Raw genomic sequence first — 19,883 nt, 5'->3', positions numbered from 1 at the left:
AAACTGACAACACTTTGACCGAGTAGTTTTTTGTGCTGAACAAAAACTGTCATATAAACATCTGTCAAAAACCGCTTTTTAACTTCACTTAAAATGCCACGTAAGCTACGTAAGAATATACGTAAGAGGAAGAGAGCATTGAAACATCCAATAGTAAAACTGACACCACAACAACAGTTGCAACAACAAATGATGAATGACCCCACTATGTTGCAACAAATGTCAAGCAACCCTATGCTCTTAAACCGAGTTATTGGTGCACAGAGTGGAGGTTTAAGAGCGGCACTTTTAGCGAAATGGCAGGCTATGGTGGAGCTGCAGACGGAACAGCTTATAACCCTCAAAGTCAAATGAATTTGAGTTCACTCAAAAATCAAATAACAGATGTCAAAAAGTCATAGACATACAGAAACAAATAAGTGAAAACGAAAACTAGAATATGACAGACACACAAAGAAACTCAATGAGTTAAAACGTAGAGAAAAAGAAGAAAGAAGAACAACTGAAAGAACTAAGTACAGAGGAATATGCGAAAAAAGTGTCAGAAAAAGCAGCAGAAGTAGCAAAAATGGAAAGATGTTATAAATTTGAAAAACCATACTACTCAATATAAAGTACTGAAAGATGAAGAGATAAAACAAAAAGCCCTGAAGACATATATGGATAGCGATGAGTATAAAAAAGAAGTTGAAGCAAATGTAAAGGCAGAAAAACTTTTACAGTTGCAAAACCAAACCGTACAGTATGAAAACTTAGCACAAGAAAGTAAAAATAACGACGCAGCCATGCAAAAGGCAATGAAAAGCGCAGAATATATAAAAGCTAACATGACTGGTTAGATGCCAAGCCAACGCTAAAGCAGCCCAACTTATAGGGTCAATAAGGACAAAATACAAGCGGATGAAGACAGTTCAAATGAAGCTTTAATGAATGCTGACTTTAAGAATGCCTTCGAAGCTCTTCATAGTAAGGTGAAACAAGTGAACGATTTCTCATCTGGAAAGAAACTGAAGTCTGAAGGTTTTCGACAAAGAGTTAAGAAGAAGTAGCACAAAATATGACGAAAATAACAGATGCAGCAACGAGACAGGCAGTTCAAAGTGCCTATGACGCCGTTAGAGCAACTGTTTGGAAAGTCAAGAAAAAGAGTTACAACAGACCAAAACAGACCTAGTAAATGCTTTCTTAAAAACGAAAAGTCAGGTAGGACATTATGCTGCAGATGGAACATATGTGCCAGCTGGTGGAACTTATATACACCAAACCCTCCAAGAGAAGCACCTGCACCAGGACTACCTAAAACATTTACATCGTCACATGGACCAGCAGGCATGCACCAAAACCAACACAACACCAACAGTTCAAAACCCTGCCAGCAACACAACCAGAGCAAGGACAACAACCAGCACAACAACCAACAGTTCAAAATCCAACACAACAACCATCCACAACCAGCACAACAACCAGCACAACAGAGCAAGGACAATAAAAGAAGTAGAGCAAGGAAACCAAGAATTCTTTAAAAATGCTTAAGGAAGGTTATGGTTACCCAGATACTCTTGACTTTAGTGACAGATATAAAGAAGCTATTAGAAAGTTCAAGGAAGGAAATACTGACCCGAACTATTTAGCTTTATGGTTCAGCACCAAATGGGATATAATTTCAAACCTGGAAAATACAAGCTCGCTAAGGGATATGATTTAATAGCATATCATCCAAATGACATGAATGAATTTACTCCGAGATATTTGGTGTCAGAGATAAATGATAATTCAACTATCTTCATGAAACGCGTAAAAAATGAGACGGAACGAAGAAGAAGGGTTATGAATGCGGATGACTTAAATAGGAAACTTGTTAAAAACGGTCTCGGAATATATGAAATGCCACCAGATGAGGTACAAGAAACTCCACAGGAAGAAGTTCAGATACAACCAGACATGGAAGAAATAGTTCAGCAACAACAGCTAGAAGAGCCTGAAGGAAACGAACAAGTCCCTCCTTTGGAAACTAACTTCACAGAACTAGATGAAGATTTGGAACAGCCGAAAAATCTTGACCCTCAACAAGAGTATGCGGAGAATATGGAATCTTTCCAAGAGTCTAAGAAAAATTCGGCTGACATAGTAGAAGAATATCGAAAAATGTTCGCCGACATACAAAAGACTCCAACATCAGATGAAAATATTCAGCATAGAATGGAAGTACTGAAAGAAAATGTACGCAAATACAATAACCTTTTTACTTACGACCATATAACGTTCAATCTTTGGCTGAACTCGGTGAAAATAAAAGGTTAAATTTCAACAAAACATATAGAAATGAAACATTGTTTAAAGTTCATTCAGAACCTAACCAATATGGAAACAAACCTACTTTTGTTTCTGCAGACTATGGAACTACAATGAGATGGGGTCATAAAGCTAATCCGGATAGGTGGTTCATAAACTTACAACCACAATTCCAAGAAGTTGTAGACGCAATGGAAGTGAATGGTGAACCAGATATAGCTGGTATTTTCAGCGCGGCTTTAATGCCATTGAAAGATATGAAAGATGCAGATATTTTGGACCAGTATGAAATGAACATGGCTGATGGAAATATAACACCTGACGTTCTAGAACATTTATCTCAAAGAACTACACAGAACCATAGAGATGGTATATTTGGTGAAGAGTTTAGAAAGAAAGTTAGGGAGAAGAAGGAAGAGAACCTATTGTACATGACCTTGCAAACGAAAGTTTGCAAAATGTCATAAAAACTTACTTTGCAGACAATGAACCGAGAAGGGATGAATATTTAAGAAAACTCAAATGGACAGTACCAAATGAAATGTTAGTATTGAAAAACATGTTCCTTGACAAAATAAAACCAACTACAGAAATAAATGACGCAAGACTGAAACGTTGGGTAAAAGCTTTCCCATTCACAAAAGATATTATTGGTAACATGGAAAGAAAACCAGAATGGCTACAAAAACATATATTTGGAAACGAGCTTATTCCATATGGACAAGCTCTGTTTGAAGAGCTTGAACCGGAAACTCAGGAAAGAGTCATGCAAACAATACGCGAAGACTCAAATACAAACTATGACAAAATCTTTCTAGGATATAGGTTACCTGAGATGGGCGACCAGAGCCCAAAGGCAAAAAGGACATGGGAAATTTACAACATACTAGGTGAACATGAGGCAAAGATGCAACAACTTGAAGCAGAGGGCAAGTTACCAAAAGCGACACCAAAGAAGAAGAGTAGAACAAAGTGAAAGTAGTGAAGAAGTAACTTCATCTAGTGAAAGTAGTGGCAATGAAGGAAAAAGAAGAGTTAAAAACTCAGTCAGGAAGAAAGTAAAGCTTGGTCCGACATTATGACACATAAATCCAACTATTCTATATTTTTACCCATATGAAATGTACGCCGCTCAGAATATAACGCCAACAGTTTTGGATGCCATGAACGGAAATGTTTCCGAATGGTATAACGAATGCGACAATGCCATTAGAAGGTCAGAAATAGTTCCTGGAACTTACGAATATACAACTGCTGTTTCTTATGGAAACGTAGGTGAGTTTGGAGAAGGTTCTTCAACAACAGTAGATATTGCTTGCGACAGGTTTCATATTATTTCTATTGACAACTCATTCTTATACGTGGAACAAGACATTGAAATAAAACCTTCTGCCAAGTTGTCTGACAAGAAAGGTTGCAATGGAATTTTCTATGTCGGATACCAATATGCTCCAGAAGTTTTCATGGGATATAAGATATATTCTAACTCTGACTTAGTTCAAACAGTAACATGGGCAAACTATGAATGGTTCGCTTTGAGAAACTCAGTACAACCACAAGCTAGAGAACAAACAGACCAGTATGCAACTATTGAGAAAATAAGAAGACTTGACCCTAACGTTCCAGGAGTTTATGTTAACCTTTCTGGTTCAGATGGAACTGCTGCCACTAAAGTAAAACTGAAACTTAGAGTTCCTTTGTCATCTTTCCTCATCTTCAGGTTTTTAAGATACTTGCCAAACTGGGCAGGAAAAATTTCTATCGAACTTACTCCAAGCAAAAATAACTTAGTCATTGCACCAACACAAGACCCATTCACTATTACAGACGTAAAGGGAACAAATCAAACGTCATTCGCCGACTTTTGCAAAGACAAAGTTGACTTAGACTTTGGTTTCTCAAACTTCAACAATGAAGTAAACTATTATTTCAATGCTGCTGGAACTGCTTGGGACCCAGTTAAGTTCACATGCGAAAAATTTGAATGCAAGAGAATAGAAAGCAGACTTGCAGTCTATATGTTGGACCCAGATATTTCAAATGCTTTAGCTGCCAAATATATTGCAGTTCCACTTATGTTCCCTATACACCAAATATCTGTCAAAGACTTTGCAGGTGAAGTTGGAAACCAAAGTGCTGACCCAGGTGCAAGAACAGATATTGCTTTAACAACTGCAATGAAACATGCAGATACTATGTTTGTACTGTTCAGACGAACTATAAATGACTATTCTTGTTTCTACAACCCTGGTATTAAATATCATATAAACATAGATGGCAAATATTATCCAAGAGAAGAATATTCTACAGTTGAGGATATGAGGTCATACAACTTGACATTAGATGCTATGAACTTTAACAACAACTTCACAACAACCATTAACCCTGAAATGCAAAGTTCTATTATGCCATATGTGAAAGTATGGACTCATACAGGAGGTCAAAAAACTCAATATACAAATGGAGACCGTTCAAACTTTTGGCTTGGCATTCCATTTGCTGACTCAGAAGACTTTATGGGTGGTATTTCAACTGTTGGTACTGTACAAATACAATATACTGGTGACAGAGACGGTCCAGATGAATTGAAAGCAAAGAAGTTTACAAAACCAATAGCACTTTTCACGGAAGATGCTCTTTTGAAGATTCGTTCGATGAAACCTGCTGGGGCTCCTCAGATTGGCATAACGACAGCTTCCATCGAGCAGATTTTGGCAGCAGGTCAGTAAGTTGTTCTTGAACTGACTTCTCTCCGTCAAATATTGACAGTACGCCAGTTTTGACATAATATTGTATTATAAACTTACCTTTAGAAATATCTGTAAGTTTTGAAGTTATATTTTTGTCTGCTTCAAGAACTTTCACCATTTCAGTTATACCAACTTTCTTTGCTTTATGAAAATATTTTGGTTCAGCAAAGACTGCTATTCTATAACATTTTCCATTGTTTGTATAAAGAACTATTCTGTCAATGTATTTGTATTGTTTGTGTGTATAAACTTTGTTCTGCTTCAATTCGAAGAGATATCCGAATACGTCCATCTTTTTATTCTAAGTAAAATGTCATTTCCGAAAAATAGAAGCGTAAGTGTTTCAAAAGGTTTAATGGCGGTGGCAGATGTGAAGTTAAATTCACCAACTCAAACAAACAGTCAAAGTGTTATTGTCAATGTCAAAGACAGAGATGTTGAAGTGGGGAAACCATACGAAGACGAAGATGGTATAACAATTGTTCCTGTAAAAGAACCAACATATCCTGAAGTTAGCAGAGACTTAAGTTCTGTTGCAGATATTCGAAACGACTACCAACAACTGAAAGACAAACTTCAAACTCAGGAGAAGATTTGTCAAGCTTTAAGTATAATGTTAAACTTGGTCGAACACAACCCTGTAAAAGTGAACTCATATGTCATTGCACCTCATGAAGTTTTGAAAGAACTATTGAAACTTTTGACAGAGGCAGACGATATAAACAACAAAGAAATAGAACCCGACATTAGTTGCTGTGGTGTTTCATATAATGTCATTGACAAGATATACGTTATGAAAGGAGGTGAAACGTTGAACTTAAAATATAGTTTCCCAGACGTTATAAAAATATTTGACGACCACAACATTTCATTAAAATTTATTTGCTAAGTAAATGGCAGAAGACATAATGGTTTATACTATTACGACTAAAAACCCTGAGTCATATAATTCTATAACAACAAACTTACAAAGTCCTCAAGGACGATATTGTAAACTAACCTTAAACACAATGACGACTAAAGCCTGTTTTGCTCTTTTGACACCAGAAGACTTTATTGTTGTGAATGGTAAAAAATACTCCTTTGAAGATACTTACTCAGATATACCACCAACAGGTTTTGTTGACTTATTTAATACTTTAAGTACGGGTGTAACATGTGCTGCAACTAGAGCAGGTTTCATTATGTTTGGATGTCCGACTGAGTTTACTATAAACGATATGAGCTATAATACAAAACTTATTTCTGGTTTTTACTACCAACAGTTTCCTATAACAGGAAAAGGTGTCATACAAGGAATGTCTATTCCATTGACATTAAGCACACCAATCTTATATATTGTTTCAAACTTAGGTTCAAAGTGTTATTCGAATGTCGACAGAAACTATTATGACCAAAAGATACTTATGCGTATAAACAATACTTTCTCTGCTGGTTTGCCTATTGTTCATTCGAATGCAGAATTTTCAACCTTAGTGAACTCAAACACTTTGGCAAGTATAACGTTGACATTAGTTGACGCAAACTTTGTTCCTGTAAAACTTTTATGTCCTATGTATTTGTCAATGACGGCAGAAAGTTTCGAATTGGAAGATGCAACTGGTGAAAGTATTGTATTACAAGAACAACTTCAACAACAAATAGCTCAAGAACAACAAATGCAACAAATGGAACAACAAAGTCAAGAATAAAAAAATATATTTTTTTTATTTTTATAAAAATGTACAGAATAGATGTTTCAGATTTTTATGACTTCCAAGCATTCAGAAATATGTGTCCATTTCGAGACTATAACAAAGCAGTCGAGAATTTGAAACGTTTAGTCATTTATGTCGACTCTGCCCCAGAATGTTATGTTATGAAAGAATGGGATGTGTCTTTAACAAACCAAGAGCAACAATAGTTTCAGAACAAGAATGTAGACAGAAACTTAAGAAAATAAAAGTCGTACAAGTTGGCATGAAGATGTTAGATGCTTGGGATATCTTATTGTCAAAGTTAGAAGATTTTTCAGTTCGAGGTATAAAGTTCTATACACCTTCTCCAAACTTCTATTCTATCTTCACTGGATATAATATGAACAAGTAGAATGGAAAGAAAATATTATAGAAGCTTGGTTAGACCATGTCAAAGAAATTATATGCAATGGAAACGAAAAGGTTTATGAGTATATCTTATGTTGGTTTGCAAACATCTTACAACATCCAAGTGCTAAAAATGAAACTGCTCTCATTATAATTGGAAAACAAGGAACAGGTAAGAACACTTTCTTTACAGATATTTGTGCAAACTGTTAGAAGGTTATTCGAACCCTAATATGACAAACTTAGAAAACATCTGTGGCAATTTAACTCTCAATAGAGAATATGAAACTTATAGTTTGCAATGAACTTCAAAGTATAGATACAACAAAAGTTTTGAACTCAGATGCTTTGAAGAGTCTTATAACAGACAAAGTTGGAGTTGTTGAAAGAAAGTATAAAGACCAAAGAGTTTGTGAAAATGTTGCAAACTTCATTATGGTTTCAAACAATGCTGTTCCGATGAAGTTAGAAAGTTCTGACAGAAGATATGTAGTTGTCAGAACGTCAGATTCTCATATGCAAGATACAGAATATTTTGACGACTTAGCAGAAACTTTGACATCTGACTTTTACAACCACTTGTTCTCATATTTCATGACATTAGATATTTCTAAGTTCAATCCAAGACAAATTCCACATACCGAAGAGAGACAAACATTGTTAGAAGCAAACAAGAGTGTATATGAACTGTTCATAGATGAAACTGACTTTGTGTTTAGATGAAAGGTCATTGTACGATTCGTATAAACAATATTGTCAAGAATATGGTTATATGCAGCGTCTAAACGAACATTCTTGGCAAATGTCAAAAGTCTTTTAGACGTCAGAATGGTGTATATACAAAGAAAAATTTTTCTGAGTAAATTTTAAAAAAAATATTTTTTTATCCGATAGAAAAGATGAAAATTCATCTCAGTAAACAAGTACATGTCAGGACTTAAAGAAGAACTAGACCCATTCACATATTTGAATGTTTACTTCTACCATTTTGAAAAGTCTTCATTCAGCAAAGTTTGGAACATCGAACCAGTTAAGTTTGCTATTGTGACTAAAAATGGTGCGAAATTTGAAGACTTAGACATAGAAGGTTTGTTAACAGTCAAAGAAAGTTTTGACAGAAGGTTCTCAAACCTTAAAGAAGGCAAAGCATACAAACTTGTTATACCTTATGAACCAAAGAAAGCAGACGACTATGAATATTATGAGTCTAAATAGTTGAAGTTCAAGGTAAATTGGGTAAAAAGATTTTAGAGTCTAAGCCAGTGTTTGCTCCTAAAGAGGAAGAGAACATTGACATTGACCCAGAAATGTTCTAAAAATAAAATTTTATTTTTACATGTCAAATTTCTTTTTCTCTGGAACTGGTTCAGGTTCTTTCTTCTCTTCTTCTTTTTTTCTTTCTTTTCTTTCTTCTTCTTTTCTGGTGGAGTTATGTCAAATTCTCGCAACCATATTTATGTAAAAGTTCTTTGTCCTTTAATAGCTCATCTATTCTGTTTTCTATTTCATCTTCAAGAACAGCGCATGTGTCTTCTTTGCATTCTAAGAACTTTTGTTGGACTTCATCTTTCCAATCGGCGTCATCTCTGTCAACAAGTCTGTCATTGACAAATTTTAAGACTGCTCTGCTTAATGTTTTATGGTTCTTGTCATATTCCCAGAAACAGAACTTTAGAACAAATTCACCTTTCTTGTTTACACTATGTAAGATTTTATGGTCGACAGATGTTTTGCTGTCAAAAAGTTTGTCTCGAATATAGATAGCGAAATCGCTAGACATTTTCTAAAAGATAAAAATTTTAATTTTTCTAAAAATATGTTAGAAAAAAAGTTTGCTGACATTGACAAAAATTTGAGAATGTTTTAAATAAGAACAAGAGGAAGTTAGAAAATGCTCAGATAAAGCCTATACATGACAAGTTCTTATTTGCTCAGAATGGTATAACAGGTCTAATTGCACCACCTGGGTCGGGTAAGACTTTCACTTATCTTAAAATGGCTGCACAACAACAAGAACTAGATGAGAAGAACCCATTCTATGAGTTAGTTGTTATTTGTAGTACTTCTGGTCAATTTGACCAAACCGTCAATTCGTTCAAAGATATTATAAAGAAGTCTAAGTTAGTATGTATAAAAGATACTGAGTTGTTAGATTGGATAAAGAAGTACCAAAGAAGAGTTTTGAAGTATAATGCTATAAATGAGTATATAAATTCTAAGTTCAAAGACCCAAATGAGGAAATGCAGAGAATATTAGAGAAGAAACACTTCAGAAACAAACAGAAAGAGATAGAATACATTTCGAAGAAATTGCAATCTTACGATTGGAAGACTTACCCTCATAGATGTCTTCTTATCTTAGATGACTTTGCTTCTCATCCTTTGTTAAAGAACAGAGAACAAGATATGTGTCGAATTCTTAAGAAGCTCAGACACTTTAACATCTCAGTTGTCATTTGTGTACAGACAGCAAAGAGTTTAAGTAAGGATGTTAAAAGAATACTTACTGACATAATACTTTTTCCCGGATTGTCCGAAGACGATTTCATGGAACTTATGAAAGAGTCCATGGCAGGTAAGTTTGACAGATATGAACTCTGGGAGAAGTATAAAGTCATACAAGACCCTCATACTTCTTTCAGAATTCATATCTACGCAAACAAAGTTCAAATTGTAAAAAGTCAATAAAAATAAAGAGTTCATTTACTCTGCTTGTTTGAAGTTGTCAAAATACTCTGTTATTTTTTCTTTCAGTAGCGGTAAGTCTTCTCTCGGTTTTCCGAGGGAAGCAATCTTATGCCATTTTTTGACGAAGTGAACGTTTGCACTTCGTCAAAAAAATCCCTGAAATCATATCTTACATACAAAAAAATGAAGAATAAATAAAATAAAACTAACTTTATTTTTTATTTCGGGAAAATTCATGAAAATTCACGAGGGTGAGAAAACAGGTGAGAAAACAGGTGAGATCTCACCTCTTCACCTAAATTATATTTTTACTGAATTCAGCAACAAAATTCAAATTGTAAAAAGTCAAGCTTGAAAAATCTAAGTGTTTAGTCTTAGTAAGATGGTAGCTTCTTAAAGCAAATACCATTGCTGAGTTTTAGGTACGTGAAGAGAAGTACAATGAATTCAATTACGAGTACAATTGCAATGACAACTAAGGCAACTATTTTTGTCTTTTGCCAGCAAGGGTACTTCTTCTCTTCCAATGGTTCGGCAGAACTATACTCACTCATGAGAAATGCCAAAACGGTTTAATAGAAAAAGTGTCATTTTTTTCATGTCCGAAGACTCGAAGGTGCAACACTTCCAAAATACCGACGAACTCAGAAGGGCAGCATGGCAGTATGTTCTTGACAACTTCTTTGAGTTCTCCAGGAACACCTTGGAAAATGCTGAAGAACTCCGACACAGAGAATTTGGAGAAATTGCACTCCAATACTACCTTGACAAACAAAGGGTAAACAAAGGGTAAAATAAGACTAAAAACTTAACGTTTAAAAAGTGACATTTTTATGAGCTCCGAGTCACCGAGAAAACTTGGTCAGATGTTAGCAGCTTACTTCCCTGAGTACGAAAGGTTCCTACAAGAGAAACCAGCTCTAAACAACTCAGAAAAGAAAGAATAAAAAGTTTAACTCGTAATTGTTTATTTTTTTACTTGTATGGGCAAGCTGCAAGAATGAAGTCGACTATCTCAGTCTTTGTCTTGACCAGTTGGACGGCTCTTGCGAGTACGTCTGTTTTGCGGTCTCCAGCTGGTGTCTGACCTTCGTAATTGCGCATGTTCTTGAGAGCTCCAACTGTAAATGATTGTAGGATGAAGAGTCTCTCAGACTGCTTGAGGTAGTCTTCACGGTCACGAACCGAATCTGTGGTACGAGTCGAATTGGTCGACCTTAGGGAAGAGACTGAAAGCCTGTCGTCTTCCATTGGAGCTGTAGCATACTCTTTGCGTAAGCGGTTCAGGCCTTCTTCGAAGTCTTGGTCTCTCTTCGATTGAGATTGGAATTGGAATTGCTGGGGTGGAGCTTGCTGGAACAACCAAGGGTTGGGGAAGTAAGGCATAGGCTGAGGAGGGTAGTTCGGGAAGCCTTGTGGTGGGTAGTAACCTTGAGGTGGAAATTGGTAGTAATTCGGAGGTACTTGCTGGAACTGAGGTTGCTGAGGAGACTGTTGTGGTTTTGCAGCTTTCGGTTCTTCTGGTTTGGGAATGGACTCGGTTGGTGGGACGTCAGTCATCCGTTTGTGTCCTGTCGGAAGGAAAAATTTTTCCTGTCGGAAGGAAGAACTTTTCCTGTCGGAAGGAAGAACTTTTTCTGTTGGAAGGAAAAACTTTTTCTGAAGTTCGACCAAAAAGTTCTCAATTTTCGAAAATTTGAATGGTTTACGGACGGACAACTGGAAGAGTTCTTCCTGTCGGAAGGAAAAATTTTTCCCTTTGTCCGGAAAATTTTTTCCAGTTGTCGGGAAAATATTTTCCTGTCGGATGGAAGGACTCGGAATGCCAGAAGGATTTGACGAGGCAATTTACCTAATTGAAATTAACGACCGCGTAAAAGACTACTTGCGCAGGGTAATGAAGCCCAAGGTCAAGTTCACCACTATTTCTGGAAAGTCTACACTTCAGCTCGAGACTTCGACTGGAATTCCAATTCAAATACCAGACGGACAGCCTACGATGGCATAAAGACGCCAAAAGAGAAGCTCTTGTTAAGTTCCTAAACAAACGTCCTTGGATAAAAATACCAAACAAGGAGAACCCCCACCCATATGAAATTGCAATTCAGTCTCTCCTTCACTTCTCGGGTCAGCCGTTCTACATAACCTGTGAAGGCGACATCCAACCAGTTCAGTAAACCTTAACGTTTAGAGTAAAAATATGTTTTTTTCATTTTTTGAATGAAGCAAGTTAAATTCGTCCCATACCAATCTCAATGGACCGATGAAGAGTTTCAAGCCATAGTTGAAGACGTTGAGAACGACATAGACGGCGAACTTGAAGGAGCTCAAATCACAATTGCAACCAAAATTGCAGAAGTCACGGAACAGATAGCTCCACTTAAAGCTACCAAAGCTACTCTTGACCTCATGGATAGTTACCGTTTAGATGTCAAGAGTGGAATAAGACATTTAAAATTAAAACTTCTAAACTACGAAGCTATACTCCAAAAGTTAGCAGAAATGAGAAGACTTTACCAGAGCTACTTACATGTAAGGGACTTACCTTCAAGCAGTCCGACCAAAGATGAATTTGTTGACATTGTCCCAATTTTGTCCGAAAGTCAGCTCAGATGTTTCGAACTGCTCCCAACATATCCGGAATATGAACGTTTGCCTGAACTCTTCCACAATCTCAAAAAACGTTTTTTGGTTCTCATGTTCCAAACTTTTATCGGAAGAGACAACAAACGTTCAGAAGAAGAACAAGATATTATTTTAAACTTGTTGTATGACATAACTGTCATAACAAGCTTTTTGAAGTAAAACCGTCATTCTCAAACCACTTCATTTTTTCGATGTCCGAACAAGCACCGAAGCCAAACTCAATGGCAGATGTCCTTTCAAGGTTGACAGACAAGCGCCCAGTTCAAATTCAAATTGCCCAATTGAACGCTCATCTGTCAAACACCATTCAGACTCTCCAAAGTAGTCTTATGGAAGAGATAACCAATCTCAAAGTCGAAGTCCTCACGAACCAAGCTTCCAATAAGAAAGTCCTGAACGATTTCGCGGAAACCTTGCGCCAATACAACATAGAGAACCAAAACCTTGCCCGACTCATCTACCGTTTCTTCGAAGAGATTGACACCATCTGGGCGGCACTCGGAAAGGACAGAACCTCCAACACCGTAATTCGTGAACACAGAATTGCCGAAGGTATTATCAAAGAAGAGGAAGAAGAGGAAGAAGAGGAAGAAGAAGAAGTTCCTGAAGCCGCTACATGGGCAACCCTTGTTGCCGATGACGGTTACGAAATTTCACAACCCTACCCATACCAAATCCGCAACAAGGAGACAGGCAAGGTTCTTACCCCAGTCCTCAACAACTTGGGACACTTGAACCTTAACCTTCGGAATCGCGGTTCAATTTCCATGGGCAAGCTTGTCGCAATTCAATGGGTTCCAAATCCAGGCAAGAAGACGAAGGTCAGACACATTGACGGTGACAAGCTCAACAACCGTAAGGAGAACCTCGAGTGGTTCTAAGAGTAAAAAAATTTTATTTTAGGGGGAAACCCCAAGTAAATTTAGGCGTTTATTTGGATAAGTATGTTAAATTAATGGTAATTTGCAAAATTAGTTCCCGACCTTTGAATTGGACTCTTTCGTTATCCCAGTTGCGTAGGAGGTCGTCCCAGAGGAGTTGGTAGAATTGCCAATCCAAGGACGATTTGTCCTCCCAGGCATTGAGGATGTACTGCTCGTAGAGTTTCATGACCTCTGCCTTGCACCAGACACCCTCTCCCTTGGAACGTAAGGCTTCTTCGAAGTGCTCGAATGCGATTGGCTGCTTGACCATCCGAAATGACACTTTTTGTCCGTTTGGTCAATGTTCGTGTCTCGTGCCATAGTCGACGAAAATACAGACAAACAGGTTATATATGAGTTTGAGACCAAGAATGGTGTAACTCGACCTGTCCGATTCAAAGACTCCGAGGGCGACCATGAAATTAAACGGAAATTAGCTAGGAAGGAATATAAAAATTTTTTATTTCATGCAATGTTTTATTTCTGTGCCGTCTTCAAGTATGCCCCAGTACTTACGCTTGGAGAGGACATGAACTTCGGTGAAAATTTTGTCCAATTTGAATCGACCCATCTTTTCACCGACTAAACCCATTTCAATGAGTTTGTTGTATCCTTCTTCGTTCGTCATGAGTGCGTCAATGTTCTCATAGTAAACCTTGACTTTCGATTTGACTTCCGAGAAGAATTTGTTGTAGTTGTCAAGGACTGCCTTTGCGAACTGAGGGTAAGACCAATGTTCGACAATAGGTTTTAATGTGGTTACTAAGCCACTTTGACCTTGAGTGAATTCGTACTTCAAAACAAAAGGAGAAAACCTTTCAACAAAGTTGTCGACCTTCTCATAATGTTTACTCTTCATCTCTTGAGGTTTCTTAATGGAATATCCCCATGTCGAATTCATAAGCAATTTGAGTGTCATTGCAAGTTTGGGGTTTGAAGCTTTCCTAATATCATACAGTTGTTGTATGACTTTTCCAACTGTATAGTTCCTTCCCGGGAACTCACCATCTTCGTTTGGAATTCCAGTCGGAATATATTGGACAAACCTCATGTATGCAGCGTTAAGGTCGACATAGTATATCTTTTCATCTGAGTCGAACTTGTCGCAACCAATTGGTCCAGTTTGTGGAAATTCAAGTGAGTCTCTTATCTTCTGAGAAACTTCTCCTGTTATCTCATAAACGTCGTCGAAGCAACCTGTTTCATATAAAACCTTCTGACCTAACTCAGATGCTCTCCAATACAATTTGACGTCAATTGGATGTCTCAATGGAAGTTTATTTATAGCATCTTGAAGTTCTTGCAACCTCATTGGAAGTTCTTCTGGTTCAGGTTGGTATCCGAACATACCAACCCCTTGTGGAATTGTGTACTTCTTTTGTACTAGAACTTTGTCTGGAACAACTTTTGGTCTTGCTAACAATGAAAAGTTTGTTTCGTCTTTTGGTACAAAAGTTTCTGTCAGCTTGTCATCTGGAATTGGTTCCAACAAACCTTTCTCGAAAAGAATGTTTACAGCTCTGACAATGTTGCACTTGCCTTTTCCGAACAATGGGTTTGTAAGACTTTCGTTCAACATGAAGTGGTTGTGGACAATTACAATCTTCAACCATGGTAAATTGAACTCAACAACATAGTCGTCATGTGAAGAACCTTTAGCTGTAGGTATGTTGACTCGGATATTGACATTTGCCAACGGTGCAATTTTTGCCAATTGACCTCTGAGAATGTACCTTGTCTTCACACATGACTCAAGATACTTCATCTTCTCATCTGTAACAAGACCAGAGTTCCTGAGACATGTAAGAATGCAAGGTTCGTTGACAATTGTTTCAATTGAATTGTAAATTCCATACCTTGTCAAGTCAATGTCAGACTTATTTATGAACGGGAAGTATCCAGCATGTTGTCTGACTACTTGAGGGTTAGGTTGGTACCATTCGAACTTGACACTTGCAATTCCTTCAATTGCATTCAAAATGTCTGAGTCGGAGTCAACCATTTGTTCTCTCTTTGTAGTCTTGAAAGCGTCAAGAAGTTTTGCGGCTGTTTGTTCATTGCCATGTGCATAGTAAATGTGACCATCCAAATCTGTTATGGTCAATCTGAGATTGTGTCCTTTCTTATTTCCGTCTTGAATTGCAGCAAGTACTCCCATGAAGCCTTCTTTGTTCTTTCCTTCGTCAAAGTTTACTGTAAAGGTTCGACCAGATGTAATTTGACTTCTAACTTCACGATACTTTTCATATGCATATCTTGTTCTTTCCATGGGAGCATGTGCGTCTTCACCTTTTCCTTTTTTCCTTCTCAAGGATGCAATTGTTCGTCATGTTTCCAGTAGAATCTGGCAAAGCCGTCGTGTCCTTCAACTTGAGGTTCACTAACATCGAAAGGCATGTCCATAAGACGTTCTTCTTCTAACCTCTCTAGTCTGTTTGGATAATTGGCACGTGCTGTTTCCAAATCCATTTCGTAGCGAAGACCAGACAATTTGTCATAGACTTTTATGGGTCTTCCCTTCCTATATTTAAAATTCTTCGAAACTCTCCAACCATATCTTTGTAACTCTGCTTTTATTCTAGCAGACTTTCTATCCATTCTATATGGGGGCATTTTTATAAAAATAAAAAAAATATATTTTTTTCTTTACTTAACATAACCGCCTGCTGCCATAAGTCTTTGACGCCAACCCATACCAGCTAATGAAGGTTGACTTGGTTTAGTTTGGAAACTAAACTTTGGTTTTGGTTTATCTTCAGTTTTTGGTTTTTCTTCTTCTATCGGTTTTTCGTCACTTTTCGGTTCCTCTGACTTTACCCCACCTGCAGGAACAGTTGTGTCGTCAACATCTTCATAAATATCATATGCCATTTGTTTTTGTTTTCCTTTCAACTTTTTGTGTTTGTTGTAAAGTTTAGAATATTTCGACTCTAAGTCAATTGAGATGTTCTATAATGAACTGTTGGTCAGTGAAGTAAACTTTTCCATCTGTTGTCTCGAAAGCTCCTTCAGACTTCAATATTTTTATTTGTGAGAGTCTGTTTTTTTTTGAGATACTAGCCGTTCCATTTTTGAAAAGTGACTTTATAGTTAGGGTTTGTATTTCCAGACCTGGCACTTTCTATTATTGAATTTTTCTCTTCATCTGTAAGTTTTTTGACAGGTTTTGACAATGGTTCTGAACTTTTTGTTTGTGGTGTCAAATCTACCGTTTCAACTTCTTCGTCATTTCATCTCAGTAAAAATTTTAGTTTGGTTTGTTTTCAACTGGTTGTTTAGGTTTTTTAAGTCGGTCTAAAACTTCCTGAGGTATAGGAAGAACTTGACAAACACGTGGTGTAACTGCTGGAAGCCGACAAATCCATCTTGAACCCATTTGTCTCAATGCTGTATTGTTCATTTCATCTCAGTAAAAAACTTTACATTCCCCACGTTTGAGGCGGTTGAGGTTGGTTATTGTTTACCCATTGTTGTGCATGGTTATATCCTCTGTTAAAGAATCTTTCACCTTGGTCCATATAGTGTCCTGCTTGGTTATAGTAGTCATTTGCTTTGTTATAAATAGTTTCCTGCTTGTCTTCCTACATTGTCCATCCATCCTTGAACTTTTCCTCTTGTTTCAGGATTTGGAATAAGATTTGTTGCATCTCGTGCTCATCCCAACCTTTCTGTACAGTTTGTATAATAGGTTGTGCTTTCTCTTTAAGTATACCTAATGTACTCAAAATCTTCCTTCCAACCAAATACACCTCTAGCTATTGTTCCCACTGCGCGGCAAAAATCTAGATGCGACTCCTGCTAATGCGCCAAATAACCATTTCTTATAGGATAAAAAATGACGAATCCAAACAAGGACCCCTATGTTTCTAAAGCGACAAAGAAAGCACTCATGATAAAAATCTTTAGTTCAACACCAAATGCTTGGTTTATGGATATCTTGGAAAACATTCCGAGGTATAGAGAAGATGGACCACCATACTGGTTAATATTTGTTGGTCAAAACACAAGATACTGTGAAGCCATACCATTATGGTCCAAAAATATTTTAGATGTGAAAACTGCTTTGACAATATTCGTTGACAAATACCATCCAACAAAACTGACATCTGACTGTGAAAGTTCTTTCAAATCAGATGATATTAAAAACTATCTGCGTTCAAAAATGTAAACCAATATTTCATTGTCGACCAAACCATTCTGCTCTTGGTGTCATTGACGGTTGTATAAAAATGTTAAGAGACTTAAACCAACCACAAGGTGGTGAAGCAAATGAAATGTCATATGACGACAAGTATAGACATTTCCCATGGCAAAGATGAGACAAGTTTTAAATATTTACAATAACCGTAAACAAAAAGGTTTGGGAAACCACTCCCAAGAAATGAAAAACAACCCTGACTTAGAGAAAGACTATATATTTAATAATTTAGTCAAAAGAGACAAACAAGAAAGAATGCTGGGCTTCAAAACTTCAGAAAGGTGACAAAGTAAAAATAGAAATACCTAAACGCGACCCATATGAAAATACTATTGACTATGACAACAATGGGAACCCGACAGGTACTCACATTCGTGTTCGTAAAATAGGAGAAAATATACAAGAGAATATTATGAAGTTTTAGGCAAACATGGCAAAATGTACACACTGCAAGCAGAAGATAAAACTACTATTGCCAGACCTGTTTCAAACTTGTCAAAGTTCAAGGTGTATACTTTCAAAGACAGTTCCTAACAAATATAAGACAACTCTGACGAATATGCTAAAGAATTGAAAATGACGACTAAGCATTTCTATACCATGCGTAAACTGTCATGTAAGGTGGCATGTATTCTTTACTTTGTCCCGTTGTTTGCGTATATCCTGTAACGCGATGTGTATGGTTTCCTCTCCCTCAGTGTTACTCCAGTAACATTTATAGCAAACTTAACGTCCTCTTTAACATCATATCCTTTACCTTTTTGTCTTATTCTGTCCAATCCCAATATCTATGCTTATGCCAACCTGCTTCAGATGTACTTAAATCTATGTAGTGACTATGTGCAGGTAGATTTTCACCTGAAATCGTTTACTTCCACCTGTTTCCTTTGAAGAGTTTGCACAATACAAAAACCTGTCGACTATTTGAGTCCAAGTTCCAAAACCAAGTACTACTTCTGGTCTGGTAGAGTTCATTGAAACATATAATGAGCCAACCGGGTAAATAAGATTCGGCAAATTTTGTTTAAGCACATTGAGTTCCTGTCTTAGATGCATAATGTCATATAACTTTTCTTGAAGTTCATTTACGTCAGAAATGTTATGTGTATGATATTTTTGTGGGTATGTTCCTTCTGTCCATGCGAAAATATATTCTTTTGTTGCATCTACATATCCAGCTATCCATTTCGAGTCTGCTTTTGTATTCCTTAACTCTGTAACACCTTTCTCAAGCTCTTTCAACTGTTGTCCATCTTCCATTAAACCTCTGGTATGACTTGAAACCGTTTGTGCCAACATATCTACAGTTTCTTTGTCAGCTTTGTCATCTAACTTTTCTTGAAGTTCATTTACGTCAGAGATGTTATGTGTATGAGTCTTATTTGCTTTCTTCTCTAACTCATCGTTAACATAAGTTTTATCTGCTTTAAGGTCTAAACATCCTGAAACCCATCCTGTATCAGCTTTAGTTTTAAAAATCTTCGATGTCCATTCATGATACCATTCAACCCTTTCTATAATTTCATTATCTTTTTCATCCACATATTCCTTATCCGCCTTCTTCACTAACACACTAGCCATAAGTCCCTTATCTACCTTCTCTTCAAGGCTAACGTTTAAGTTTGTAATATCAGATATAGAATGTATATGAGTCTTTTTAGAATATTCGTTTTCAGCTCTTGTCACTTCACTTGACATTTTATTGTCAACATATGTTTTGTCTGCTAGTTGAGGATGAGTATGTTCTTTTGTTGCATAAGCATTGTTAGCTCTTTCTTCTTCTTTTGCTATTGCATCGTCTACATATTCTTTGTCAGCTTTGTTGTCAACATCTGCTTTCAAAAGAAGTTCATTTATAGGTTTCTCGTTTAAAGTTCCTTTTGTTGGATTTATACAGACAGTATGGTTCTTATTGTCTTGAAACAGAAACTCATCTGTCATTGGGTTTAATGTCAGTTTTAAGTTTCCTTCTTTCAATGACTCAGATATCTTAGAATAGTTTGAAAAGTTTGTTGTGTTCTTATTTAGAGCTTGCATAATGAGTTGTCGGTTGTGTTGTATTTCTCTTATGGAAGCAATATCTTTCGACATTTTTATTCTAGATAAAATATGCTTCCAATAGAAAAAGAAAATTCAAGAGTTGCTACAACTAAACCATTAGATGAACTTTTTACTAATGTCGGTCAAAAGTTTGAGACAGAGACCGTAAAGCATGAAGGCTATCGTTTTGACTACCCATTAAGATGGCTAAGAGACCCATCTGTCACAAAAGCTATTGGCTTTCGTAGAATGAAGTTCATTT

At 36.7% G+C, this 19,883-nt stretch overlaps 10 protein-coding genes and 4 pseudogenes across 14 annotated transcripts, besides 1 other annotated feature; 9 read left to right on the top strand and 5 right to left on the bottom strand.

The window, feature by feature from the left end:
• Positions 1–926: 926 nt before the first annotated feature.
• TVAGG3_0067600 lies at positions 927–1,995 on the top strand (annotated as a pseudogene). The gene has a single exon. A coding segment is annotated over exon 1 (1,069 nt).
• Positions 1,996–2,833: 838 nt separating this feature from the next.
• Positions 2,834–3,268, top strand: TVAGG3_0067590 (protein of unknown function, DUF4106 family; the record flags this gene model as incomplete). Its single annotated transcript, XM_051221555.1, has 1 exon — positions 2,834–3,268. The coding sequence occupies one exon, from the start codon at positions 2,834–2,836 to the stop codon at positions 3,266–3,268; it is 435 nt and encodes a 144-aa protein (XP_051106541.1).
• A 199-nt stretch (positions 3,269–3,467) lies between these two features.
• Positions 3,468–19,030: a mobile genetic element.
• TVAGG3_0067580 (protein of unknown function, DUF4106 family) lies at positions 4,311–5,021 on the top strand (the record flags this gene model as incomplete). The annotated part of the gene is made up of 1 exon (XM_051221554.1): positions 4,311–5,021. The coding sequence occupies one exon, from the start codon at positions 4,311–4,313 to the stop codon at positions 5,019–5,021; it is 711 nt and encodes a 236-aa protein (XP_051106540.1).
• On the top strand, positions 5,398–5,931 carry TVAGG3_0067570 (protein of unknown function, DUF4106 family; the record flags this gene model as incomplete). Its single annotated transcript, XM_051221553.1, has 1 exon — positions 5,398–5,931. The coding sequence occupies one exon, from the start codon at positions 5,398–5,400 to the stop codon at positions 5,929–5,931; it is 534 nt and encodes a 177-aa protein (XP_051106539.1).
• On the top strand, positions 5,936–6,733 carry TVAGG3_0067560 (uncharacterized protein; the record flags this gene model as incomplete). Its single annotated transcript, XM_051221552.1, has 1 exon — positions 5,936–6,733. The coding sequence occupies one exon, from the start codon at positions 5,936–5,938 to the stop codon at positions 6,731–6,733; it is 798 nt and encodes a 265-aa protein (XP_051106538.1).
• TVAGG3_0067550 lies at positions 7,002–7,989 on the top strand (annotated as a pseudogene). Its single transcript has one exon. A coding segment is annotated over exon 1 (988 nt).
• TVAGG3_0067540 lies at positions 8,459–8,906 on the bottom strand (annotated as a pseudogene). Its single transcript has one exon. A coding segment is annotated over exon 1 (448 nt).
• TVAGG3_0067530 lies at positions 8,943–9,814 on the top strand (annotated as a pseudogene). Its single transcript has one exon. A coding segment is annotated over exon 1 (872 nt).
• TVAGG3_0067520 (uncharacterized protein) lies at positions 10,790–11,374 on the bottom strand (the record flags this gene model as incomplete). The annotated part of the gene is made up of 1 exon (XM_051221551.1): positions 10,790–11,374. The coding sequence occupies one exon, from the start codon at positions 11,372–11,374 to the stop codon at positions 10,790–10,792; it is 585 nt and encodes a 194-aa protein (XP_051106537.1).
• Positions 12,035–12,619, top strand: TVAGG3_0067510 (uncharacterized protein; the record flags this gene model as incomplete). Its single annotated transcript, XM_051221550.1, has 1 exon — positions 12,035–12,619. The coding sequence occupies one exon, from the start codon at positions 12,035–12,037 to the stop codon at positions 12,617–12,619; it is 585 nt and encodes a 194-aa protein (XP_051106536.1).
• TVAGG3_0067500 (HNH endonuclease family) lies at positions 12,652–13,341 on the top strand (the record flags this gene model as incomplete). The annotated part of the gene is made up of 1 exon (XM_051221549.1): positions 12,652–13,341. The coding sequence occupies one exon, from the start codon at positions 12,652–12,654 to the stop codon at positions 13,339–13,341; it is 690 nt and encodes a 229-aa protein (XP_051106535.1).
• On the bottom strand, positions 13,391–13,654 carry TVAGG3_0067490 (uncharacterized protein; the record flags this gene model as incomplete). Its single annotated transcript, XM_051221548.1, has 1 exon — positions 13,391–13,654. The coding sequence occupies one exon, from the start codon at positions 13,652–13,654 to the stop codon at positions 13,391–13,393; it is 264 nt and encodes an 87-aa protein (XP_051106534.1).
• TVAGG3_0067480 (uncharacterized protein) lies at positions 14,691–15,541 on the bottom strand (the record flags this gene model as incomplete). The annotated part of the gene is made up of 1 exon (XM_051221547.1): positions 14,691–15,541. A coding segment is annotated over one exon (851 nt), but the record flags the coding sequence as incomplete, so codon positions are not given.
• Positions 16,030–16,254, bottom strand: TVAGG3_0067470 (phage tail repeat-like family; the record flags this gene model as incomplete). Its single annotated transcript, XM_051221546.1, has 1 exon — positions 16,030–16,254. One exon carries the CDS (start codon positions 16,252–16,254, stop codon positions 16,030–16,032), a length of 225 nt encoding a protein of 74 aa, XP_051106532.1.
• Positions 19,031–19,883: the final 853 nt, after the last annotated feature.

This window comes from Trichomonas vaginalis, chromosome IV, assembly GCF_026262505.1.
Source record: "Trichomonas vaginalis G3 chromosome IV, whole genome shotgun sequence".
Lineage (NCBI taxonomy): Eukaryota > Parabasalia > Trichomonadida > Trichomonadidae > Trichomonas > Trichomonas vaginalis.
This window is presented reverse-complemented; position numbering and strand designations above follow the sequence as displayed.